Source organism: Salpingoeca rosetta, assembly GCF_000188695.1.
Source record: "Salpingoeca rosetta unplaced genomic scaffold supercont1.5, whole genome shotgun sequence".
Lineage (NCBI taxonomy): Eukaryota > Choanoflagellata > Craspedida > Salpingoecidae > Salpingoeca > Salpingoeca rosetta.
The window spans coordinates 1,475,307-1,499,951 of NW_004754929.1; the positions used below are offsets into that span (position 1 = coordinate 1,475,307).

At 56.0% G+C, this 24,645-nt stretch overlaps 9 protein-coding genes across 9 annotated transcripts in view; 4 read left to right on the top strand and 5 right to left on the bottom strand.

The window, feature by feature from the left end:
* Positions 1 to 391, top strand: part of PTSG_02390 (uncharacterized protein) — a gene marked incomplete at its 3' end in the record, with an annotated part of 2,876 nt that extends 2,485 nt beyond the window's left edge. The window contains exons 8-9 of the mRNA XM_004996823.1: positions 37 to 196; positions 377 to 391. Of these exons, the coding sequence (XP_004996880.1) occupies positions 37 to 196; positions 377 to 391 (175 nt within the window). The remainder of the gene's footprint in view (positions 1 to 36; positions 197 to 376) is intronic.
* Positions 392 to 1,077: 686 nt separating this feature from the next.
* PTSG_02391 (uncharacterized protein) lies at positions 1,078 to 3,266 on the bottom strand (the record flags this gene model as incomplete). Its single annotated transcript, XM_004996824.1, has 2 exons — positions 1,078 to 2,717; positions 2,864 to 3,266. The coding sequence occupies 2 exons, from the start codon at positions 3,264 to 3,266 to the stop codon at positions 1,078 to 1,080; spliced, it is 2,043 nt and encodes a 680-aa protein (XP_004996881.1).
* An 87-nt stretch (positions 3,267 to 3,353) lies between these two features.
* On the bottom strand, positions 3,354 to 4,184 carry PTSG_02392 (uncharacterized protein; the record flags this gene model as incomplete). Its single annotated transcript, XM_004996825.1, has 3 exons — positions 3,354 to 3,416; positions 3,649 to 3,813; positions 4,158 to 4,184. 3 exons carry the CDS (start codon positions 4,182 to 4,184, stop codon positions 3,354 to 3,356), a joined length of 255 nt encoding a protein of 84 aa, XP_004996882.1.
* Positions 4,185 to 4,506: 322 nt separating this feature from the next.
* PTSG_02393 (uncharacterized protein) lies at positions 4,507 to 7,213 on the bottom strand (the record flags this gene model as incomplete). The annotated part of the gene is made up of 9 exons (XM_004996826.1): positions 4,507 to 4,664; positions 4,952 to 5,022; positions 5,351 to 5,373; positions 5,565 to 5,655; positions 5,920 to 5,983; positions 6,177 to 6,247; positions 6,410 to 6,456; positions 6,736 to 6,834; positions 7,106 to 7,213. The coding sequence occupies 9 exons, from the start codon at positions 7,211 to 7,213 to the stop codon at positions 4,507 to 4,509; spliced, it is 732 nt and encodes a 243-aa protein (XP_004996883.1).
* Positions 7,214 to 7,405: 192 nt separating this feature from the next.
* On the top strand, positions 7,406 to 10,690 carry PTSG_02394 (uncharacterized protein; the record flags this gene model as incomplete). The annotated part of the gene is made up of 5 exons (XM_004996827.1): positions 7,406 to 7,437; positions 7,724 to 7,811; positions 8,084 to 8,506; positions 8,735 to 10,433; positions 10,608 to 10,690. The coding sequence occupies exons 1-5, from the start codon at positions 7,415 to 7,417 to the stop codon at positions 10,688 to 10,690; spliced, it is 2,316 nt and encodes a 771-aa protein (XP_004996884.1). The 5' UTR covers positions 7,406 to 7,414.
* A 359-nt stretch (positions 10,691 to 11,049) lies between these two features.
* Positions 11,050 to 17,524, top strand: PTSG_02395 (SCY1 protein kinase; the record flags this gene model as incomplete). The annotated part of the gene is made up of 19 exons (XM_004996828.1): positions 11,050 to 11,175; positions 11,544 to 11,600; positions 11,745 to 11,825; positions 12,014 to 12,121; positions 12,266 to 12,358; positions 12,524 to 12,571; positions 12,754 to 12,824; positions 13,177 to 13,308; positions 13,552 to 13,714; positions 13,967 to 14,052; positions 14,161 to 14,198; positions 14,261 to 14,322; positions 14,508 to 14,616; positions 14,883 to 14,953; positions 15,485 to 15,595; positions 15,792 to 15,945; positions 16,138 to 16,199; positions 16,325 to 16,696; positions 16,955 to 17,524. The coding sequence occupies 19 exons, from the start codon at positions 11,050 to 11,052 to the stop codon at positions 17,465 to 17,467; spliced, it is 2,457 nt and encodes an 818-aa protein (XP_004996885.1). The 3' UTR covers positions 17,468 to 17,524.
* Positions 17,525 to 17,759: 235 nt separating this feature from the next.
* PTSG_02396 (uncharacterized protein) lies at positions 17,760 to 19,878 on the top strand. Its single transcript, XM_004996829.1, has 4 exons — positions 17,760 to 18,485; positions 18,809 to 18,852; positions 19,057 to 19,165; positions 19,350 to 19,878. Exons 1-4 carry the CDS (start codon positions 18,387 to 18,389, stop codon positions 19,437 to 19,439), a joined length of 342 nt encoding a protein of 113 aa, XP_004996886.1. The 5' UTR covers positions 17,760 to 18,386; the 3' UTR covers positions 19,440 to 19,878.
* Positions 19,879 to 20,335: 457 nt separating this feature from the next.
* PTSG_02397 (uncharacterized protein) lies at positions 20,336 to 21,948 on the bottom strand. Its single transcript, XM_004996830.1, has 3 exons — positions 21,574 to 21,948; positions 21,221 to 21,354; positions 20,336 to 20,886 (listed from the first exon to the last, which is right to left on the bottom strand). The coding sequence occupies exons 1-3, from the start codon at positions 21,724 to 21,726 to the stop codon at positions 20,610 to 20,612; spliced, it is 564 nt and encodes a 187-aa protein (XP_004996887.1). The 5' UTR covers positions 21,727 to 21,948; the 3' UTR covers positions 20,336 to 20,609.
* Positions 21,949 to 22,334: 386 nt separating this feature from the next.
* Positions 22,335 to 24,645, bottom strand: part of PTSG_02398 (SLC39A4 protein) — a 4,760-nt gene continuing 2,449 nt past the window's right edge. Inside the window, exons 5-10 of the mRNA XM_004996831.1 lie at positions 24,366 to 24,521; positions 24,066 to 24,196; positions 23,848 to 23,924; positions 23,416 to 23,579; positions 23,092 to 23,188; positions 22,335 to 22,870 (exon numbers count right to left, since the gene is read on the bottom strand). Coding sequence (XP_004996888.1) covers positions 22,548 to 22,870; positions 23,092 to 23,188; positions 23,416 to 23,579; positions 23,848 to 23,924; positions 24,066 to 24,196; positions 24,366 to 24,521 — 948 coding nt within the window. The 3' untranslated portion in view covers positions 22,335 to 22,547. The remainder of the gene's footprint in view (positions 22,871 to 23,091; positions 23,189 to 23,415; positions 23,580 to 23,847; positions 23,925 to 24,065; positions 24,197 to 24,365; positions 24,522 to 24,645) is intronic.

Below are 24,645 nucleotides of genomic sequence, written 5' to 3' on the forward strand. Positions count from 1 at the left end.
CACCCTTCAACGTGCACACCCTCGCTGCCACATCAGGGGCTGGATTTTGCGTGTGGAGCACACGCACTGCTTCAGCCAGCATGGCCAGGGCGGCCACTACCATTACGACACAACACCGGCAAACGTCAAGTATGTTGGGTACTTCTCCGTCGCAGAGCACATCTATCGCGTGGACGCACCCAAAGTGACCCACCAAGTGAGTCTGCCTTCTGCCGTGATTCAACCTCAACAGGACTGTTGCGTCACCCCCCCCCCCAAACTACGCGTTGACAAGACGTCCAATGCAGCAACAGTTGGGGTTCCTTATCCAACTGACATGAATCATTGATGCTCACATTGCGTACACGCACAAACACCACACAAACGACACACGCAGATTGGGCGAGACTGAAGCGAGGCCAGCAGCACCTAGGACACAACACCGCGCCGCCACCAAATCCCACCAACACCACACCATGACACACGGGTCCGCTTGTTACTTTGGTGCTTGTGCAGACGCAGTTGTATTGTGTCCAAACACACAGTTACGTTACACGTGGTTCACTCAGAAACGAGAAAGAGAGCGACGGTTACGATAGTTATGAACGTACTCTCTGTGAGAAGACAAGGGGGAGGGAGAAGGAGAAGGAGGGAAGAGGGAGGAGGGAAGAGGGAGGAGGGAAGAGGGAGGAGGGAAGAGGAACTGCGCACACACGCACACACAAATGTACGCACACACACACACACAAATGTTCGAGTACAGATACACAAGCAAAACAACCACCAACTCAAACGCAAGACGACCATGAGGATGACAATTAAATATGGAGGCAGATGTAAAACAGCTTTGGGAAGGAAAGGTACGACGGGGAGGGAGAGGAGGGGGAGAAGGAAAACTCGTCAACTTACTTACGAATATACAAACTCTAACTAGTAGACGGACACATATGATGCGAACACAACAAGCACACACGCAACGGGAGAAGCGGACAGCAGGACGCCACACGCATGCACACCACCCTGCACACACGTCGTGGTGGTGGTGGTGGTTGTCAAGCACTGTTGCGTTACCTCCGACCAACAGCACACCATACAGATTCAAGGGTCTGCAGAGAACCGAGCTGCGCTGACAACGAGGCGGCTCAGCATATCCTCCACCTGACCGTGTGGGGAGCGCAAACTAGCTTCTTGTTGCGATTGCTGGTCTTGTTGCTGTGGTTGAAGGTGGTAGTGGCGAGACCGCTGACGCTGGTGCTGGTGCTGGTGCTGGTGCTGTTCCTCCAGCAGCTTTTTCTTGCGGTTGCGCCGGTGACCACGGCAGCCACGCCGGGTCTTCTTCTTCTTGATGCCGCACACCTCAGCGCACATCCAGGACGGAAGCGCGTGCTTGATTTCGTTGGTCGACAGCATGGTGGGCTCAATGTCGTCGTTTGAGTCAGCGGGGCTTGAGGCGCCCTCTCGCTCCTCGCCGTCCTCAGCAGGCGCACCATCGTGTTCGTCGCTGCTCTCCCCACTGAGCTGGTGCCGCCTGGGTGGCAGGGCGGGCGACGTTACAGCAGCAGCGGCGCTGGCGGCGTTGTTGCTGCCGGCCACCTTTGGCGCCTTGCTGTTGTTTGTGGTGCTGCTGTTGGTGCTGGTGCTGCTGCGCTTTGAACGCTGCCTGGTCGGGTTGGGTGCAGCGGCAGGCGTGGATGGAGGCACCGGCGCACCTGTGGGAACAAAGCCGCTCGCAGGCCCGACGTGTGCAGTGGTGGGCAGAAACCGCGAGCCAGCCATGTGCTGCTGCTGCTGGTGTTCCTGCTGCTGCTGGTGTGGGTGGGTCGCCACACCTGTGAGAAGCAGCGGGAAGTTGGGGACGGGGCTGGGCACTGCCACGAGCTGCGCCGCGGAAGCAGCAGCCCGCATGGGATGGGGATGAAGGTGGGGATGGTAGGGTGGCTGTTGTTGCTGGGGACGGTAGGCCTGGGCGAGGTGGTGGGCCGGAAAGCCCGGGACGGGCGTGGGCGCCGCCATGAGATGCCGTTGGTGCGGCTGTTGGCGGTATGGGTGCAGGTGCACTGCGGTGTTGTCCGGCGAGCCGAGCAGGGTTGTTGGGGTTCCAAACCCACTGTCGAGGGAACTGCATCGTGTGTGGCGGCTGTGTGGGCCTGCCTTGTTGGTGCCGCCGCGGTTTTTGCGGCTGCGTCGGTTCCTCGTGGCACCAGGCTTGGTGCTGCCCCCAGCCTTCCGGCCAGCGGTGTTGCTGGTGTTGTTGGTGTTGCTGGATGGCGACCGCTGCTGGCTGTGGCGGCGGGCGTGGGTGGCTGGGGCGGTCGAGTCGCCGAGAAGCGCCTGCGGGTGGCTGAGCAGGGGCGGGCGCATGGACGACGAGCCGCTCGCGGCTGTACACAGACTCGCACCTGCTGCCACAGCTGGGAACAGGGCCCCAACAAGTGCGGAGGTCGATGGAGCAGAGGCATGAGGGCAGGGCTGCAAGTCATCTTCTTCAGTGTCGCTGACAGACGCGCTCGAGCTGCTGCTGCCGCTGCTGCTGCGACTGCTGCTGCGGCAGCTTGCGTCGTCAACGTCGTCGTCATCGTCGGCGTCGCTGTGGCCGCGGGTGGCGCGTCGAGTCTCTGGGCCGCTGTGCAGGTCTTCTTCCTCCAGGTTGATGCTCTCGATGGAGTGGTTGCGGCACCGGCGGTGGCGACGAAGCAAGGGGGAGAAGGAGAATACTGCGTCGCCAAAGCATGCGCGCGCTGACGCCGAGGAGGAGTTTGAGGTTGAGGTTGAAGATGCGGGCGAAGAGGATGATGACGAGCATGACGAGGATGATGGCTGTGAGGGGGCCACAGCGCTGTCGGCATCGTCGTCGCTGTTCTGTGGCCCGCGCAGGGAGATAAACTCGGCGGGTGATGAGGCTCGGCTCGATCCGTGCTCGACCCGTGTTGATGATGGTGTTGGTTAGTGTCAAAGTGGCCGGAGATGGCGTCGAGAATGCTGGTGGGGGACGTCAATCCCGGCAGGGGATGCATGGCCGAATCAGATCGGTCTATGGCATTCAAGCCAGGCTTCATCGCCTGCCTGTTGTTGTTGTTGTTGTTGTTGTTGCTTTTGAGTGCGACAAGGTCTCGGTCATCGTCGTAGGATGGTGGTTGCCATGTGTCGAGGGCAGCCATGTTGATGTCGTCCACGTCAATGTGGAGGGCGTAGGATGGCTGAGCCGCGGAGCTGGCTTGAGGATTTGGGGCCGTTGAGCGAGGCTGACCTTGCAGGTGCAAGCCTGTGATGCCTGCGAGCACACTCATGTTGTGAGTGCAAGGATGGGGGGGGGGGAGGGGGGAGAAGAGAGCAGTTGGTGGTGGTGGTGGTGGTGGTGGTGGTGGTGTTGGTGTTTAACTAAGGCTCTCGACACAGGTGGATGGATGGCTCGAGGCGTTGCAGGTGTGTGGCGTGGACTGGTGGTGGTGTGGTGCGAGCGCGCGGAATGGATGGGGGATGACTACGACCGATCGATAATCGCCACCACACGCACGGCATACAGAATGCCTTTTGATGCAGCAAGCATAGAAGAAAAAGCAGGTAGGATGGAATGTGTGTGGGAACGTGTGTGTGGAATGTTGGGTCTTGTGGGAAGCGATGAATGGTGCTGTGTGCACGACGCGCATACCACGAAAACTGTTTCCTCACCGTGGCTGATGTCGTTGCTGGCGTTCGTGGTCGCCGTTGTTGTTGTTGTGGGAAGGGCAACAACAACGCGGGAACAGTATGCGGTGGAAAGAACAGATACGAGGAGAGAAAAAGCGGAAACTCACGCAGTGTGGTGGTGGTTGTGGTTTGGCCGTTGAGGCACCGCTGTCAGTAGTGAAGAAGCAAAGAAGAAGAGAGGAGAGAAGGGAACAACAGTCGCTAGTCACTGCTTGTGTGTTGCTTCTCGCCTGGAATTTGCAGGGTTCAAAGCCAAACACCTGACCAGTCCAAGCAAGCAGACAGTTGCCGCAGTGTGGGGGTATGTGTGTGTTGGTTTGTGGCGTGGGGGAGGTGCGGCTTGTTTGTTCGTTTGTGTGTGTGCAGGTTGGCGATTTTCCGCAGGCAAAAAAGAAGGGCAGGCATGAACACGCACGCAAGCAAGCACAAAGGCGTGTGGGCACAAGCACAGAGACGGCGAAAAACGGTTATTCTTCGTGCGTCATTCAAACCGTGTGCGGCTGAACCCGCACAAACATGCAGCACAACGGGCCTGCGAACGCAACCGGACGCCAGAGGAAATATGGTTGAAGATATGTACAATACGGCAATTTTGATAATTTTCCGGGGACGTACCACTCTGTTCCGTTGCGGGAACTCTCAACGTTTTCTCAACTACAATTTATCACGTCGCAGAACTTTCCGCACTTGATCGATCGAGGCAAGGAGGAGGATCGAGCGCACACGTTTGCACCAACAACACACGAACACACACACACACACACGAACACACACACACACACACACACACCACACAAGTACACACACACACACACACACACACCACACACACACACACACTCATTGCTGGTCTTGCTGCTGGTCGTCTGCTTCGAGGAAGGAGGTGAGGTCTTCGGGTGAGCCATGTCTCCAGGTGGACAGCCATTGCTCAACCTCGCGCACAGCATCCATCGACATGATCAGCGTCGGGTGGTTCAACATATCATACACATTAATGTCTGTGATGTCGTCGTGTGCAGGGGTATGCGAGAGTCAGGGGTGGAGGAAAAGAAAGAAAAGGGTGAGGTTGGCGATTTCTTTGCTGAAGAGAAAGGTGGCAGCACCACACACTGACAATTTGGGGTGGGCGAGTAGGGGGGGGGGCATTGCTTCCCGTCTCACTCTCACTCTCACTCACACGCACTGTTGTCGAGCTCTCTCTCTCACTCACACACACACACACGCTCACACACACACACACACGCTCACACACACACACACACACACACAAGGTGTAGCGGCGTACCTCGCTGGGGCATCACGGTCACGTCGTCAAGCCCCTCTGCAGCTGCGCTCAGGTTTGGCGGCAACGAGTTTCTGAACAGGGAACGCAGAGCAACAAGGGGGAGAGGGATGCGAAAGAAAAAGAGAACGAAGAAGAGGAAGGCGGGAACGAGGCACAGGTGCACGGTCAACTGACGTATTGAGGCCCGAAAACAGCAAACACAAACAAACAAAGCAAGCGAACAAACAAGCACAAACAAGCAAACAAAGCGACCGGAAGTACACACACACATAAACACACACACGCACACACACACACATAAACACACGCACGCACACACACACACACACACACGCACGCTAACAATCAAGACTTTGCCGGTGATGGCATGCGCTTGCAGAGCCTCCAGCAAATCCTGACGAGAATAGAGCCTCCAGCAAATCCTGACGAGAATAAATCAACAGCGGGGGAGGGGGAGGGTTGGAATCGCTTGGTGTGCACACATGCTGGCGGAGGTACACGAGCATTCAGTGCAGGTGCACGAACGTTCAGCACACACACACACACACACACACACACACACACACACACACACACACAGACCCACACAGAGTACTGCTCCCGCCGGCATCACCTCTTCGTTTGAGGAAGGGAGGTTGAGCGAATCCACAATGAGGAGGTCGTTCTGCGCCAGTTTCGCCGAGAGGGCGACGCGGACACCCATCCTACAGCAGACACACAACACAACACAACACAACACAACACAACACAACACAACACAACACAACACACACATATGCAAGGCCAAGTTGTCAGTGAGCGCAGGCGCAGAACTGAACGCAGAGTTGTTGGATCTGGGCTATCAAGCCCATCCGTTGCAAATGCGCCAATACGCACGCACGTACACGCGCACGCACACGCGCACGCACACGCACACGCGCACACACACACACACACACACGCACGCACGCACAGCATTGGTGTCTCACCGCTGGACTTTCTTGGGCAGCTTGATTGACCAGTCCTTAGGGGTTGGGCCGTGCACCGTGCCACCTACATGCAACGAGACACAGGTGAACGAAAAAAGTAAACACACAAGCGTTGCACCATCGCACAGAAAGGTGCACACATTTGTTCACAAGCAGATACATACACACGCACACACACATGTACACACATGTACACACATGCATGCATACACACACATGCATACATACATGCACACGCACACTTGCAAACGACTGACCGCCTCGGAAGAGAGGAGAGCGAATGCTGCTGGCACGTGCGCGTCCAGTGCCCTTCTGTTGCCACGGTTTCCTGATCACAGCCACCACAAGTACAGCCACGCACACACGTGTGAGAAGCAACCAAACAACCAGCACCACGCACGGTGTGCAACAAAGAAGGGACTGGCGAGCGCGAAGAACAAAAAGCATAAAGACGTCGCGTGACTGCATGTATGCAGCGTCGCTGACTCACTTTCCGCCACCGCGCACTTCACTCCGTGTCTTTGTCTTGGCAGTACCCTGTGCACACGAGCGAGTGCACCAAAGCGCAAGCGACACATCAGCACTCGCCATAGTGTACCATCATGCACACACACACACACACACGCAGCCACCGTACTATCGTGCGCAAAGATAGCACAACATATCACACATCCCAGACACATGCAGGCACAAACATTCATGTACAGCCACACACCAGAAACACACACACGCAACCACAAAGATACACCATGCTACAGACACACACACATGCCATGCTACACACCATGCCACACACACACGCACACCCTTCCTTACCGCTCTCCAGGATGCGCGCTGAAACACGACGACGCGCTGCAAGATGTCTTTTCTTAGATCTTCGCCAAACACTGTTGGGTCAAGCTCCATCATACCCACCTGTGGCACGACAAAGAAGGAAACCAGCAGTGCACACCAAAGTACATCGCATGACAGAAGCACACACACACAGACAAACAGACACACAGACACACAGACACACAAGAGGCAGGAACGCTGTCAGCGTCGAAGGCACACATCGCCACATGGGCAACCACACACAGCCAGGAACAGAAACAGACAGCAGGGGGAGGTGGTGGATATGCTCCTGCAGCCGACGCATGTACAGGCTCCCCCCCTCAACATACACTTCCACACAGCAACAACGCACCCGGTAGGCGGCTGGCAGCGATGTGACCCATGCTTGCAGAGGGGTTGTTGGTTGTGGCTTCTTGGGGAGGGGCCCGCCCAACGGGCTAGACACGCGCGTGCTGACCATAAGTGGGCGGCACGCATGTCCCATTACCGTCGCCGGCAGTGGGGTTCGCTGTGCAGTGGCCACCGCAGCGGCTGTCACTCGTGCACTGCTGCACCGTGCGCTGCGCACCAACACGCTGCCCAGCATCATCATCGTGCTCCTCGAGAGGTGGTTGTGGAGGATTATGTGTGTCACAGTGATATTTCTTGGACGGCGGATATTATGGCCTTCCTCGACTCTGCTTGGTGTGTGTGTGTGTGTGTGTGTGTGTGTGTGTGTGTGTGTGTGTGTGTGTGTGTGTGTGTGTGTGTGTGTGTGTGTGTGTGTGTGTCTGCATTCTCACTTCGCTTGCTTCTTGTCGTTCTTTCCTCAGTCTCCCTCAGTCTCCCTCAGTCTCCCTCAGCCTCCCTCAGCCTCGCTCAGTCTCGCCTCCGCGCTCTGCCCTGCTCTCCTTGCCTGGAGTTCGCTCTCACATGGCCGTCGTCGTGCCTTGTTCTCGACTCGCACTTGTTGTTTTGTCTGGCGTCACAGGCACGTACGCGAGGACGCGGTCACTAAACTGGGCATCAAGACCCTTAACGATGCCCTGAACACAGACTTGAAGAAGTTTGGCGCAGAGGTACGACTTGTTGGCTTGCAGATGGTCATACAACGGAGTGCATTTTGTTGCCATCAATCAACTACCTCGCACACACACCACACACACATGCAGGCACAGAGGTGCAGCTACTGTGTGCCTCCGTGCTCCCTTACCACCTCACCACCACCACCACCACCACCACCCCACCACCACCACCACCACCACCACCACCACCACCCCACCACCACCACCTCAACCACCACCCCCCACCACCACCACCACAAATGAATCTGATGACGATGACTCTGTAGGTTCTTCCTCCAAAGTGTGACAGCGGCCAAGTCCAATCCCTTCCAGGACCTCTTGTCTTACAGGTTGTGAGCGTTCGCAACATTGCTGCACCCAGCCATGACCCAAGCAATCAGGGAGCACCTCGGATGCTCATGGTGCGGCTGACAGACGGCCACACGAAAGCAACCGCCCTTGAACTGCAACACCACCCGCGGCTCTCCCAGGACACGGCGCCCGGCACCAAAATCATGTTTCCCGCCAACACCATCCAGTTGGACAACGGCTTCATTACACTGACCCCTGGGACGGCAAAGGTGCTCGGCGGCAAAGTGACAGACCTGTACGAGCGTTGGAAACTGCAGCGGGACATGCGCGCCGCTGGCGCTCGTCTTGACACCACAGGCATGCGCTCTGGCCGCCCCACTTTCCGCCCGTTCTCTGCGGTATGGTGCATGCACATGCGTGTGCACGCATGCGTGGGAATATTCCTGCGTACTCGTGCGTACTCGTGCGTACTCGTGCGTGTTCGTGAATGTGTGCAGCCGTGCATGTGTGTTCGTGTGTGCGTGTGTGTACATCTCTCACTTCACTTCACGTCATGTCATAACGTGCTCCCTTTCTGACTCAACCCCCTCACCCCCCCTCACCCTCGGCGCAACTACCACCACCAGGCTGCAGTTCAGGAGGCACGGCAGCGAAAACAGCGAGGCGAGTCAGCACCGCCACCGCCGCCATCATCGTCCAACCGCGACGCCAGCCCGCCAGCCCGCGAGAAGCTCAAGACAGACACGACGCTCGCTGCCTTCCATGCTCGCAGCAGCGGTGCACAGCAGCAGGAGGTCAAGCAGGCGCTTGTCGACCGCTCCCGGCGGCAACATGAGGAGAGGCGCGCTGAGCGGCGAGCACGGCGTGGACGGCGTGGGCGCGGTGCATACGATGACGACGAGGATGACGGGCTCATGAGTTTGGAGGAGTATCAGCGGAGGCAGCAGCAGCAGGGTGGTGGTGGTGGTGGCGTCACTACCACTGGCACGGGCAGCGTTGGCAGTCACGCCAAACCCTCCCAAGCAGCGCGGGCGCTGTCGCCATCATCGCCATCGCAGGCACACGGTCGCGGTACTGGCGGTGGTGTTGCTGCGTCGCCGGATCTCGTGGCGATGCTGGCGGAGATGGGCTTTGAGCTGCCGGCCGCCACGCGCGCGCTGCAGGCAACCAGCAATGACATCGAAGCAGCCATTTCGCGCCTCACCGCCTCCCCAAGCGCCGCACCGCAGCCACAGCCATCGCCATCATCGTCAGTGTCGTCGTCGCCGCATCGAGGACGTCAGCACGGTCGCGGCGGCGGCGCGGGATACGGGCAGCGCGATGGCCGCGGTGGACGCACGGGCCGATATGGCGGCAGCAGCGACGACGACAGCAGCAGCAGGACAGGCGGTGATGGACGGCGTGGTCGTGGCGGTGGCGATGGTCGACGGGAGCACCAGGCGCCGCACCAGCGCGGATATCGTGATGGTGGTGGTGGTCGTGAGGATGGTGATGGGTATGGTGGTGGACGAGGGTGCGGTCCTGGGAGAAGAGATGAAGCGCCAGCGCGGCGCGGGAGGGGCAGTGGTGACAGTGGTGATGGTCGCCACATGGGTGCACGCAACGTGAGGAGTGAGCGGCCACGCGGCAACGACGGCGGTGTGCCCCGGCGCAGAGAGCAACAGCAACAGCAGCCAAGGCAGCAACCACCAAAGCAGCCACCAAAGCAGCAGCCACAGCAACAGCCAAGGCAGCAGCAACAACAACAGCCAAAGCAACAACAGCAACCAAGGCAGCAGCAACAGCAGCCAAGGCAACAGCAACAGCCACCAAAGCAGCAGCAACAGCAGCAGCCAAAGCAGCAACAACAGCCACCAAAGCAGCAACAACAGCAGCCAAAGCAGCAACAACAGCAGCAATCGAGGCAGCAGAATCGAAGTGAGCTGGGTGTTGGGTCGGCGTGCGATGCGCTTTTCTATGACGATGGGCTGGTGTATCCTGCACAAGTGGTGAACATCAACCCAGCAGGGGACGTGCTGGTGCAGTTTGAGTACTACAACAACGTGCAGTGGACACAGGCTGGCCACATCTTCCCACGCCAGCCGCAGCCGCCACAGCTGATGATGCCGCAACAGCAGCAGCAGCAGCCACAGCAGCAGTCACAGCAGTCACAGAAACAACCAAAGCAGTCACAGAGACAACCAAAGCAGTCACAGAGACAACAGCGGCAGGAGAAGGGCGCCAGGACGACTGGCGGAGGATCGAGGTTTCGCAAGGGCGACGCGTGTCTCATCTCCTTTGAGGGCAGCACTTGCAAGGCAACGCTCACGTCTGAACCAAAGGCCGGTGCGTACACCGTAATGGCATGTCTGCGCTGTGGTGTGGACGTTTGTGATGCAATTTGCACAGTGTGTGTGTGTGTGTGCTCTCCTTGCTGAACTTGCCTCGAGTTCTTGTTTACTGACTTGCGTGCGCGTGCTCACCACTTGTTTCATTCGTGTGGGTTATACGTCGTACCAGGGCACTGCTTTGTGCTCATTCAAGGCCACGAACGGAAAGGCGGGCAGCGCGTGCCAGTCAACCAATTGCAGCCCATGCCATAAAGTGTTGTGGGTGTGATGTTGTGTGCTGTGATGTTGTGTGGTCTTGTCATTGAGAATGCTCGATGTCTTCCTTGTGTGGCATGTGTTTGTATATGTGCACGACTGGTCCTGAACATTGAAGTGAACTGGAAGCGGAAGCGAGCAGAAGAGAACATGCAAGCACACACACACACACCAAAAGCAGAAGAGAACATGCAAGCACACACACACACGCACACACACACACACAGAAGAAGTGAAGCAACTTTCCGTTTTCTGCTTTTGCGTTGTTGGCAAAGACACAACAACCACGAAGGCACTTCACACAGACTTCACATCACACGTCACAGCTGCACTCGCTCGCCTTGACGAAGGCCACGATGTTCGCGTCGCTCAAGTCTCTGTTGTCTGGTGCTGGGGATCCCAACTTCCCCTTCTCGCCCGGTGACGTGACCGACGCTGCCACAGAGAGCCGGCTATGGACAATGCGGCGCGGTACAGGCAAGGTATGCAGGCCACTGTGCTGTTTTGTGTGTGTGTGTGTGCTTTGTGTGTGCTTGTGTGTGTGTGTGTGTGTGTGTGTGTGTGTGTGTGTGTGTGTGTGTGTGTGTGTGTGCTTGTGTGTGCTTGTGTGTGCTTGTGTGTGCTTGTGTGTGTGTGTGTGTGTGTGTGTGTGTGTGTGTGTGTGTGTGTGTGTGTCTGTCCTTTCTTCCCCGTCTCCCCGTCTCCCCGTCTCCCCGTCTCCCCGTCTCTCCGTCTCTCCGTCTCCCCGTCTCTCCGTCTCTCCGTCTCTCCGTCTCTCCGTCTCCCCGTGTCCTCGTGCCGCTGTGTCTCCGTGTCAACCTCCTCACCTTTTCCTCTTTGGTGCGCGCAGGATGGGAAGGAGGTGACCATCTTCGAGTTGAACAAGAAGACCGCAACAGAGGAGCAGGTCTGTACACATGCGCATGCGCTGGTGAGGGCCGACCACAGGCACAGACCACACTCGGTTTGCATCATTGCCGTCGCTACGGCTCACTATGCGCGATGCACACCACCATGATGTACTGCTTGATGTGTGCGTGCCCGGCTGCAGGTGAAAGCGGCACAGCACGCTGTAAAGCGCCTGAAGACTGTCCGGCACCCCAACGTGCTGACCTACCTCGGCGCTACAGAAGTGTGTGTGTATGTGTGTGCATGTGTGTGTGTGTATGTGTGTGTGTATGTGTATGCTTGTGTGTGTATGTGTGTGTGTGTGTGTCGTGTGTTGTTGGGTGACACGTGCAAAGACAAGCGTGTACGAACACGTTGCACCCCGTATCGTGCACCAGCACGGACACTCACACACATTCTCTTCTTGGGCAGACGGAGGCAGCGGTTCTGTTGGCGACGGAAGCGGTCACCCCCTTATCCAAGGCGTTGGCAGAGGAAGACAACGAGCAGGGAAAGTCGTGGGGACTCTTCCAAATCCTGGTATGTGTCGTGCAGCACACACACACATGCCTACTTCGTGATCCTCGCAGTCAGCAGCTGGTCCAATCTGTGCTGGTGCCGCGAAGCTGTCACGAACCACTCCTCACACATGCGCACATATGTGCACATACATACATGCAACAGAGTGCGATTGCATTCCTCTCAGAGAGCAAGCTTGTGCATCGAAACTTGTGCTTGGATGCAGTGTTTGTCAACCAAGAAGGCGACTGGAAGCTGGTATGCGCGTGTGTGCGCGTGTGTGCGTGTATTTGCGTGCGTGTGTGTTTGTGTGTGTGTATGTGTGTGAATGTGTGTGTGTGCATGAATGGCTGACTGTACGGCGTGTTCTGGCGTGCGGAGTTGATTGCCATCTTGTTGCCTGTTCACCTGCAACACCAACAGGCCGGATTTGAGCGCCTCGCACCGTCAGGCACCAACGTCAACGACCTGGTAACCCCAAAACAACAACAGTGTGCAGTGCCCATAACACCGCCCGTGCATTGCATCGCATCCCACAAACACTTGCGCATGCACACTTGTGTACACGCTCACATATTGACATCACACACACACAATTATATCTTCACACACACGCACACACACACACACACACTGCATGCGTGCACTTGCAGCCGCTGCCTGTCGCCGAGCAGTACAAGTGCCCCGAGGATCTCAAGGGCCAGTCTGGCCGCGGCCATCCATGGTGCAAAAAGCGAGAGGGGAGGCCGGGCGAGGGGTGCGGGAGTTCATATCTGTGTGTCGTGTGCGTATGTCGTGTGCGTATGTCGTGTGCGTGTATGTGTGCGTGCGTATGTCGTGTGCGTATGTCGTGTGCGTGTATGTGTGCGTGCGTATGTCGTGTGCGTACGTGCGTGTGTGCATGTTGTGTGGCTTGCACGTTGCTTGTATGTGGGTGTGACACATGCCTGTGGCTGCATCCACACTTGTGTCTGGTGCGTGTGTGTGTGCATGGGTGAGTGGAGCAGCGTTCCCCCGGCATCGTGCTGCATACACTCTGCTCACGATGATTGCTGTGTTGCTGGCTGGATGGCCAGGTCTGCGGACATGTGGGGGTTTGGATGCCTCATCTGGGAGGTGCACAGCGGACGATTGAACGATGCGACGCAGCTCAAGAACGTGGACGATCTTCCTCGCTCCATCATCCCTCACTACGTCTCTCTCGTCAGGTGTGTGTGTGTGTGTCTAGGTGTGTCATGGGCCGTCTGGTTGGGGAGCACCGCCTGTGTTGTACGCCAATGTTTCGTTGGCATTGTTACATTGCTTGTTGTTGTTTGTCAAATCACCTCTTGCGGTCAAGCCCCACCCCCAATGTCACCCACACCCACCATGCTTCATCCCCAACCGCCTCATGCGACCGACTACCCGCGCATTTGCTTACTTGCTTCCTCGCCTGCATTCCATCGTGGCAGTGCCAATCCCCGCCAGCGCCCAAAGCCGGCGGTCCTGCTGAAGGAAGCGCGAGAGCCAGGCTCCTTCTTCAAGAACGACTTTGTTGACACCAACCTCTTCCTCGGCGAACTGGCAGTCAAGGACAAGGAGCAAGTGCAGTCCTTCTATCAGCGCCTCCCCGACGTGAGCATGCGTGCATTGTGTGTGTGTGCATTGTGTGTGCCGCGTGTGTGTATGCTCGTGTGTGTATGTACCTGCATGTGTGTGCATGTGTGTGTGTGTGCATGCATTGTGTGTGTTGTGTGTATGTGAGTGTGCGTATGTGTGCGCATTGTGAGTGAGTGAGTGTGTGTGTGTGTGTGTGTGACTGGCCGTAAGTTATGTTCAATCGTGTTGTGTGATTCACCAGCCCCTTCTATTTGATCTTGAGTTCAGATGATTGATGACTTCCCTCCATCGCTGTGCAAGACAAAGCTGCTGCCACAACTCTTGCAAGCATTCCAGTACGGCGGCGCCGGCAAGTACCACACACACACACACATACACACACATACACATACACACACACACACACACACACACACACACACACAGAGTCCGACCGCTGACACCATGTGAATACAATGCAGTCTGCGTTCGTTCCAACTGACCAAGAGCGCCCACACGCGTGCGTGTTTGCTTCAACGCGCCTGTTGTCGTTGCTGTCGCCATGGCTGTGAATGAATGCAGGTTATCAGGTGTTGGCGCCCATGCTCAAGATTGGGAAAATGCTCGACGCAGAGGAGTACCAGGTACTCGCATGCACGTGTGTGTGTACCTGTGCGTGATTCTGTACGCATTGTGCGTTCATATGCATGGTCTTTGCTACCATGATGGCTGATCACCACAAGCCGCAACCATCCATACACACACACACACGCCCCTGCTCACCACATGCGCATCATCGCCCCCTCTGTCCCTCGGTCCATATTGACAGCAACGGATCGTGCCGAGTCTCGTGCAGCTGTTCGGCTCGCCCGACCGCGCCACACGCATCTCGCTCCTGAAGAAGCTGCCAGACTTTATTCAGTACCTCTCCAACCAAGGTACCCGCACGCTGTCGTGTTGGGCGCATGTGTTGTTCTCGCTTGTGAGAGGGAGCGAGGTGCCACGCAGACGCGGCGGGAAACAGTCCTGGAGACAGACAAGGCATGCATATCGCACCTTTGTCCCCGCTGGTTCTGCGCTGGTTGTCAACTCAAGCGAGCAGGGAACTGATTGACTCTCGATTCACAACACCTTCTTGCATGTCGTCCACTTGCCGCGTGCGGTTTGTTGTCGCAAACCACCATCGTGATGACCACAAATGCAGTTGTTTCAAAGGACATTTTCCCGCCTGTTGCCAACGGGTTCAACGACACCGTCCCCGCAGTGCGAGAAGAGGTGCGTTGTACAGGCAAATTGTGGGTGTGCGTATGTGTGTATGTTGTGTTCATGAATGTGTGCGTGTGTGTATCTGTGCGCATAATGTGTGTATCTGTGTGCATGTTGTTGAGCTTCAGCTTGATGCCATTTGCTTTTTCTACAACCAGCGCACCCTCACGCCATACACGTGCACGCGGGCACACCCTCACGCCATACACGTGCACGCGGGCAGACGGTGAAATCGATGCTGCTGCTGGCGCCCAAGCTGTCGCCATCCATTCTGGACGGTTCGCTCTGTGTGTGTGTGCGTGTATGTGTGTGTATGCGTGTATGCTTGTATGTGTGTGTATGCGTGTATGCGTGTGTGTGTGCATACGTGTATGCGTGTATGCGTGTGTGTCTGTCTGTGAACGTTTGCATGGACAGCTTCATGCACTGGTGGTGTTGCGTTCACTCTCTCAAACGACACGCGGCATTGGAGTTGCATCAGCAGTAATCTCACTTCGCACGCATGGCATGCTTCTCGCGTGCTTGTGTTGATGTGTTCAGGCGGACGAACGCCCCTCCATCCGCACCAACACGACCATCTGTCTTGGCAAAATCGCACCGCACCTCAGCCCGGCCACGCGCGCGAAAGTTCTAGTCCCAGCGTTCCTCAGGGTCAGCGGCGTGTGTCTTTTGCTTCGCTTTGTTTTGTTTTGCGTGTGTGTTTGTGGGCGCGTGTGTAGATACCCACGTGTGCACACACACCAATGACTGCTTGTTGACGATCATCAAAACCTCATTGCACTTCCTGCACACACACACACACACACACACACACACACACACACACACACTGACGGCGCACGAGCAGGCGCTGAAGGATCCATTTGTACACACGCGCGCTGCGGGTGTGATGGCGCTGCTGGCGACTGTTGAGTTTTATTCGCCCAAAGTGTGCGCGGGCCGCATCTTGCCCACCGTCGCCCCGCTTGCAGTCGACCAGGCAGGCGCCGTCAGAACACAAGGTGTGGTGTGGTGTGGTGTGGTGTGGTTTTGGATGGAACAATTCTTGTTTGAGTTGTGATGCATGCGTACATGAGCGCGCGCTTTTGGTGCTGCATGTGTGCATGTGTGTGTGTGTGTGGGTTGAGCAGTTACATTTCCTCGACACCACCGCTGACATTGCGTTCACGGCCACGTCGGCATGTCGTCTGCAGTGTTGCGACTGATCCGCACGCTTGTGGACCGTCTTGAAGAGAACAGCAAAACCCTCGCCAAGGTCAGTCAGCACTTGACACACATATCACACACATTGCCCATCACACACTTGCACACACTGTGCCTAGCTTCACGTGAGTGCTCATATGTTACGTGTCGGTAATTCAACTCGGGTGTGGCTTGCAGGAGGAAGAACAGCAGAAACAACAACAACAACAACAACAACAACAACAACAACAACAACAACAACAACAACAGCAGCAGGACACCCAGCAGGGCGGTCAAGGTCAGCCCGGTGAACAGCAGCATCTTGCCAAGGGCGCGCAGGCGATGTTTGGCTGGGCAAGCACAGCTGTTGGTGGCCTGGCAAAGCAAGCACTCTCTGGCCGAGGTGAGAGGGGAGCAGCAACAACAGCAGCAACAACAGCAGCAACAGCAACAGCGAGCAGGGGCACAGGCGCTGTGCAGGGGTCACAAGAGCGCGGGCTTGGTGCTGATGAGGATGAAGATGAGGATGACGAATGGCACGACTGCGTGGAGCCGCCGTCTCGCTTGGATGTGCGTATCACACGACTTTGGCTGCGGAAGAAGTGGAGAGGGGATCGTTTTGATGGTGGTGGTGGCAGTGGTGGGTGGTGGTGGTGGTGGGTGCTGACTGATGCTTTAGAAGTGATGGTCCGATGATGCCTCGTTGTTCATGCGCGAACATACATGCAGTTACGTCACGTCTTACACTCACATCACACGCACCCCCTCCCCCCAACACACACACACACACACACACACACACACACGCGCGCGCGCGCCACGGCCTAGGTGATGCCTGCTGTTGGAGAGGAGCAAGGCAGTGATGGGTGGGGTGATGACGACAATTGGAGTGACATTGATGGCGGTGACGCTGATGATGATGGTGATGGTGATGGTGTTGGCGGTTTGAAGAATTCTCAATCGACACAGCACACGTCCTTGCACATGGCCCGCGCCGCCAACGACGATGCTGATGGGTGGGGTGACGACGGAGATGGGTGGGGTGATGATGACGATGACAATAGCGGATGGGACGCCATGGAGAACGACGATGACGACGACGGCAGTGATGCGGAAGCGCAGCGCCGGGAGCTTGAGCGCCAGGCCGCCGCTGAACGGCGCGCGCAGGAAAGGGAGCGCAGACGGCAGGAACGACTGCAGGCGCGGCAGGCCAAGTTGTCGTCAGGCACAGCAGGGGCAGGCGATCGTGGTGGCAGCGGTGGCGGTGGCGGCGGCGGTGGCGGTGCGATGAAGCTGACCCGCAAGAAGAAAGGCCTTGGCGCCGTCAAGAAGGTGGACTAGCGAGCAAGCAACGAAGATCAGAGCAAGTGGACATAAACGGCAACCCTTGCGTGTGTGCGTGTGTACATGTGCGACACATGTGTGTGTGTGTGTGTTTGTGGACTGTGGCTTCACATCAACAGTAAATGCATAGTCAGCAGCAGCAGCAGCAGCAGCAGCAGCGAGCGGTTGCAGTGGAGCGCTCCACGCGAGTCCACACACCTGTCACAACCCCACCCTTCGCCCAACAAGCGCATTGTACCGAATATTAGTTGAAATCATTGGTGAACATTCGCTTGTTTACATTTTGCACGCTGCTCCAGCTGGCTGAATTGCGCGGAAACACACCAGAAGAAGCAAAGAAGAAAAAAACCGTTCTTGCGCCGTGTTGTGCGTGCTGTGCGTTGCTGGGTGTGTGTTTGATCTCAGCCCCGCACTGCTTACCGGTGTGCGTGTGCGTGTTATTTTTCCTCGCACCCGCCACTCCCTCGCGCTCTCTCTTTCCCGTGCCTCATCTGCACGTTCCCGTGTGAGTGTCTACTTCTTACCTGCTCCACGACCCAACAAAGCAAAAGAGCAAACGCTGCATCGCTCTCTTTGAAGAAGCAACAAGCAAGCGTGAGTTTGCCCTATTTTTCTTTCTTCTTGAAGTCTTTCGGGTGGATTGCGTAGCTGTGTTTGAGCACCTCTCCATATCTGCTGGTGCTGGCTGCTGTGGCAGTTGTGTTTGTTTGTATTCGCGTGCATGGTTCAACCAACACTCCATCTCATCCCTCCTCCTCCTCTATCCCATTGCGCTTGTCATTTGCCCATTGCTTATCGTTGGCCTTTCGTTGGGTTCCCCCCGCCACACTTTGCTGTTTGCTGATCCGGCATCCCCCTTGCAGCGCCACACGAAGTAATCCCAGAACTCCACCACCACCTACCCACCGCAAGCAAGATGGGCAAACTCTTCCGAGAGTACCTGAACAACAGCTGCGTGTATTCGTGCTCCAACTGTCACACCCACCTGGCCGCAGAGGATGCCCTCGTCTCAAAGGTGTGGGTGGTACATATGGTCGGCACCGACTCCGGTTCTCGACATGTTCTCGTCTCCGCTCTTCGCCATATCCCCCTTGACCTACCTGTTGAATTGAGTTTCATCCGCCAAGAACCGATCATATGATGCCACACACACACACACACACACACACACACACACACACACACACACACACACACACACACACCCTCGTGCCTTTTATTGCCATGTGCCGTTTGTTTCTCCTCCATATCTCCTCCACTTCTCCTCACGGCTCGCCTCTTTCGTGTTTCCCCCCCCCCAACTTCATTGCTTCACTTCTCCCCGTTGCTGTTGCTCAGGCCTTCCAAGGGCGCCTCGGCCGTGCCTACCTCTTCAACGAAGTGTAAGTACACACGCATGCAAGCTGCTTGGTGCTCGTACATCCAACCTACCTCCCTTCCGCATCGCGGTGGTGCCATTGGAACTGGTTCCTGTGCTTTTCGGCGCGCTCACAACATGGGCTCATACATGTGCACGTTTGCTTTGTTGTATGTGTGTGTGCGTTTGTGTGCGCTTGTGTGCTTGCACACGCGCGTGTGGGTTTCAGGGTGAATATTGAATGCGGACCTGCAGAGGAAAAGATGCTCATGACGGGGCTTCACTCCATCCGCGATGTCCACTGCTCACATTGCCGCGCCTATCTCGGCTGGAAATACGTACGTTGTTATGGCTATGTGTGTGTGTGTGTGCGTGTGTAACACTACGTGTTTGCGTCCATGTGTGTTTGTTTATTTTGTGGTAAGTGAGACTGTTGCGCGATCAATCATCCTGTTGCTCGTCTTGTCTCACTCACTCACTCACTCACTCACGTTCTTACACACACATTCTTGCACTTGACAGGAGATGGCATTTGAGCAGGAACAGAAGTACAAAGTGGGCAAGGTCATCTTGGAGAAGGAGCACACACAAAAGGAAAACGGGTGGAGGTAGTCCTCTTGTTCCTTTTGTTCCTCGTGTCCTTGCCCCCTTGCTTGCATTGTCATTCTCTCTTCTTTCCTCTTGTCTCTTGTCTCTCCTCCTCTCTCGTGTTTCTTCTCTCTTTGTCGCTTCTCTCTCCTCTTCCTCTTTTCTCGTGCTTTTCTGACCTACGATATGGAAACCCTTCTCTCTCTCCCCCTCGCTTTATTGCGTTTTGATTCATCTTTCCTACTGCTGGCGGTGTACCATCTTCCCCTCCTATTCTCTACACGATCCTTCCTACTTGAGCACCCTTGCATCCGTACATATCAGCACCTCGCGCGTTGGTTGGCAGAAATGCAAGTATCTGATTTCTCTTCCCCCCGCCCCCGGCCGCAACAGCAACCGTTCACTTGCGTTCACTTGCGTTCACTTGCGTTCACTTGCGTTCACTTGCGTTCACTTGCGTTCACCTGCGTTCACCTGCGTTCACCTGCGTGCACTTGCGTTCCACTTCTTTCTTTTTCCTAATGGCCCCAGAGACAGTTGCACTGCATCCAACTGTTGTGGCGATGCCCGCCCATCTTGTTTTATTTCCTCATTTTGCGTTTGCTTGCCCCTTGCTGTTTTCGCTTGCTTGCTCGCTCGCTTGCTTCACGTGTGTGCCGTCCCCCGCCATCATCTCTCATCATGGTCAGACATGTACTGGGGTTTATTGGTTGGGCAGTGCACGTGTGGTTTTATTCGCGCTCTATGCGCCTTGCCGTGCGTTTGCAATGCCATTGAAAGCAACGACACCAACTCAAGTTATCAACAGCCAGCCAAGAACCAGCAACGAAACACACACACACACACACACACGCACACACACGCACACACACACACACACACACACACACAGTGGTCTGGAGTCGTTGGATGCTCGAGGGGATGGAGGATGGTTTTTAATCATATAATCTCACTCGTTGTGTGGCCAGGAAAAAGATAATGGCCGTGTACAGAAACACACATTGACCAGCAATGACCAACATGCACAACCACCCGGCCTCAGCGCCACCCAGACTACAGAGCAGAAGGAGCAAAGAACGAGGAAAAGGGAATAAGAAAGAACAAAGTCCCGCACACAAAGGCGCATCTCATGTCATGCCCAGCCAGGAGGGAGGCATGTGTTTCCTCCCTGTGGACAGGGGATGCCGGGTTTGATTACGACTGCTCCACGGCTTCATCCTTGAACTCATTCACGTGAACAAGCGTCTCTGTGGTCATGGTCTTGTGGACGGGGCACGAGTTGGCAATCTTCATGAGCTTCTTGCGGTGCTCGTCTGTGAGGTTGGCGCCCTCCAGCTCAACGTCCATCTCAATCACGTCCACCCTGCCGGACGTGGAGTGGCACTCGTCGCAGTCCTTGGCCCATGTGCGCCCGTGCTTCACAAACACGCGCGACCGCTCAAGTGGAATGTTCTCCCGCGTAGCATACATCCTGTGTGATGCGTGTGTGTGTGAGTGAGTGAGTGAGTGAGTGTGTGTGTGTGAGTGTGAGTGAGGGTGTGAGTGTGTGTGAGGGTGTGTGTGTGTGGGGGGGGGGGAGGGGGGCGGTTACATGAGCGGTTGGACCCGTCTGGAAACGTGTAGGAAAGTTACGGTTGGTTGGGTACACAGACAAGGCATCAATCGAGGTGCGTGCGTGTGTGATCGAGCGTGATCGATGGTAACTTTGTCTCAGCGGCGCCAGAGTAAAGCACAACCACACACACATGCACACACACATGCACACACACACACATGCACACACAGGTGACATGGATGGTACGAACCTCATGGTCATGTTGGTGCATGTGCCGAGGGCGGAGAGAAGGAAGCCGTATGGGTTCATGCCTGTGTCGCAGCCGCCGTCGAATGTGCCGGGCTCATCGGCGAGTGTCTCGTGGCGACCATCGCTAATCCGGTTCTGTTGCCAAGAAAGGGAGAATAGAAGGAGAGAATAGAAGGGAGGAAAGATGCGAGACAAGGGGGGGGGGGTGGGCATCAGGTGACAACAATCCATACGTACATATATGGAGGAGCAGAATGCATGGCGAATGCGTGGCGAATGCAAGGCGAATACAAGGCGAACGCACACGGTAGCGCGCATGTGCACACAGACACGGCAGTTGGCAAGCGCACCTACCTGGTAGCGGCTTGCGCCGGTTTCCTCGACGACAATCCAGCCCTCGCGAGCATGGGCGGACATGGTACGCTGGGTGGTTGACAGGCGGGAGGCGGCAGCGACAGCGGGGCGAACGCCAGCGGCGGCACGCGCAAACCGAGCAACGCGGAGCATCTTCGGAGGTTGTCAGGTGCGAGGAAAGGAAGGAAGCGAAAGTGTGCTGGCTGGCTGGAAGCGAGGTGGAAGCGAGGTGGGAGAAGAAGCAAAGCAATGTAGATGCGGATAGAAATGAAGCAAGGTTGTTGGCAGGCAATCGATCCACTCGCTTCTTGTCTTGTCCTCTCACCTGCAGAACGCCACAGACATGATGCCATCCATGACGAAAAGCGTTTCGTTCTGTTCTTGGAAAATTGGATAAAATCTTTGCGAACAATCGCGGGAGTGGCGAGCGATGACGCAATTGCCATGAGTGTTTGCTTTGCGTCATGTGAGATTGCGAGTTTGGGGAGATGCTTGTCGTTTTGTGTGCTTGTTCAGTGTGGTTGGCTCGCTGTGAAGGTTGGTGTGTTTGTTTGAGCTAACCTAATGTAACACACACACACACACACACACACACACACACACACACACACACACACACGTGCATGTCTCGTCTTGAGCGTGTTTTGTTTTTCATTGAAAGGAGGTCAAGAAATAACAAGAGGGAAGAACTCCGGCCAGCATCCACAACAGAACAGCCAGAGCACTAGAGCAAGACGGTCGTTGCAGGCAACTTCAATACAAGGCAAGCAAGCAACAGGCGTGGCACACTGCAACAAACATCAGTTGTGCGTGATACTGATACATTACACACCCACCCACACTCACGTACACAACAACAACACTCTCACCCCTGTCTGTCTCTCTCCTCAAGTGCCCCCACGCCCTCACACACGTCTTCACGGCAAGGGGAAAAAAAAAAAAGACTGGAACCTAAAGGGGAGCAAACGCAGAAACTACAAAGTAATGTCTTCCTCATAACGGGCGAGGAGAATGATCACGAGGAAGCCGACAGCAAACCCGCCGTTGGCAAGCAGCAGCGCTTTCTTGAAGGACGCTGCGCTGATGATGTAGTGGAGCACATGTGGGGTGATGTCGGACAGCGCAACATACAGGAAGAGGCCTGCGCCAGCCGCCAAGATCCACTGCTGCACCTCCTCTGTTGCCGACGCGGCGGTGCCGATAACGCCGCCCAGGATCGCCGTCATCTGCGAGAAGAAATTGTACACCAGCGCTCGCTTCACCGAGAACCCAGAGTCCAGCAGCACCGCAAAGTCGCCTGTGTGCGTGCACGGTTGTGTGGTTGTGTGTTTGTGAGTGAGTGAGTACAGGTTAATGCTTGTGAGTGAGTGCGTGCGTGCGTGCGTGTGTCAGTGCGGGTTCATGTGTGCATGCTCATGGGTTTGTGCGTGCGTGTGCACGCGCTCTTCATGGAAGAACAAGTGCCAGCGCATCTTGATCGCACGACCACAACGGCATACAGGAGCAGCGGTGTCGCACCAATTTCGTGTGGCACTTCATGCAGAAGAATGGCAATGGTGGTGCTGATGCCCACAGTCGTGCTGGCAGAGAACGCAGTGCCCAGCGCAAGCCCGTCCTGTCACACCACATGCACACATGCGCAGCAATTCATGAGTTTGTGGCACGTGTGTGTACATGTACATATGCGCTGAAACAGATACGAGGCGGCACCCAGGCAAGCACACACACACACACACACTCCTGCACAACACATTAATAAGATGCACGCCACAACAACAACAACAACAACAACAACAACAACAACAACAACAACAACAACAACAACAACAACAACCAACGTACCACAAAGTTGTGGATGGCATCGCCAAGGAGAATGAGCCAGCCGGTTGACCTCTGTGTGCCGTGGTGGTGGTGATGATGATGGTGGTCCTCGTGTCCACTGGTGTTGTGTGGCTTCTCACTGGCTTGCGTGCTGTGGTTGTGGCCGTTCATGGGCAGGATGGCATCTGTGCAGGTCGCAGTCAATGGCGTCGACAATCAATTATCAGGCACACGACAGACACGGTGAGCTGTGGAGTGCTTTGAGTGCTCCATGGCACACCCGGTCGAGACAAGCAAGAATGTGTCACCAGCGAGATAGGCATAATCACGCATGCACGCATGCACAAACACAAACAAACACACGCAGAACACAAACACAAACACAAACAAACGCACACAGAACACGCAGCACATGTGCTCGGCTGTGTTATCAGCCCGAAAACTAACGCGCACCGGTGGACTTGTCATTGAAGCTCGTCTCCTCACTAGCGGTCAGCGCGTCACCAATCGAAGACATGCGCTGCGATGGCCTGTGGGTCATGGTGGTGTCACGTTGGTGGTCAGCCCATGAAGTATGGAAGCAATGAAAGCGACGCACACACACACACACACACACACACACACACACACACACACACGAAGGTAACTGTAAAAACAGGCAATGAACTCACTCTGGGGAGCCGTGTGGGGAGTCTTCGTGGTGGCGGCCCTGGTGGTGCTCGTGTGCAATGCCGCCAATCAGCTTGGCAATGGCCACCTCAAGCATGAAGAACACGTAGAAGCCAACCAGCACAAGGCAGCCCTGTACCAAAGAGATGACGAAACGGAAGGCGTGAGCACATCTGGGAAGGGGTTTCAAGTCTCTGTGGTCAGTGTTGGCCGAAACGCTGCAACACTCCAACACAAACACAAAGACTCACATACGCAAAAACACAACACACAGCACACAGACCACACACACGCAGACGCACCTTCCAGATGAATTCGTAGGGGTCACCCTCCTCCTCGTGTGCATGCGCGCCTGTTTCTTCGTGCGCGTGGAGTCCAAAGGAGTGGGGGATGAGATGAAGAATGGCATCGCTGAACAGCGACGCAACCGCCATCGACATCATGAAAATCAGCACGTGCTGCAAACGCGACGGCAAAAGGAGAGAGAGAGAGAGAGAGAGAGAGAGAGAGAGAGAGAGAGAGAGAGAGAGAGAGAGAGAGAGAGAGAGAGAGAGAGAGAGAGAGAGAGAGAGAGAGAGAGAG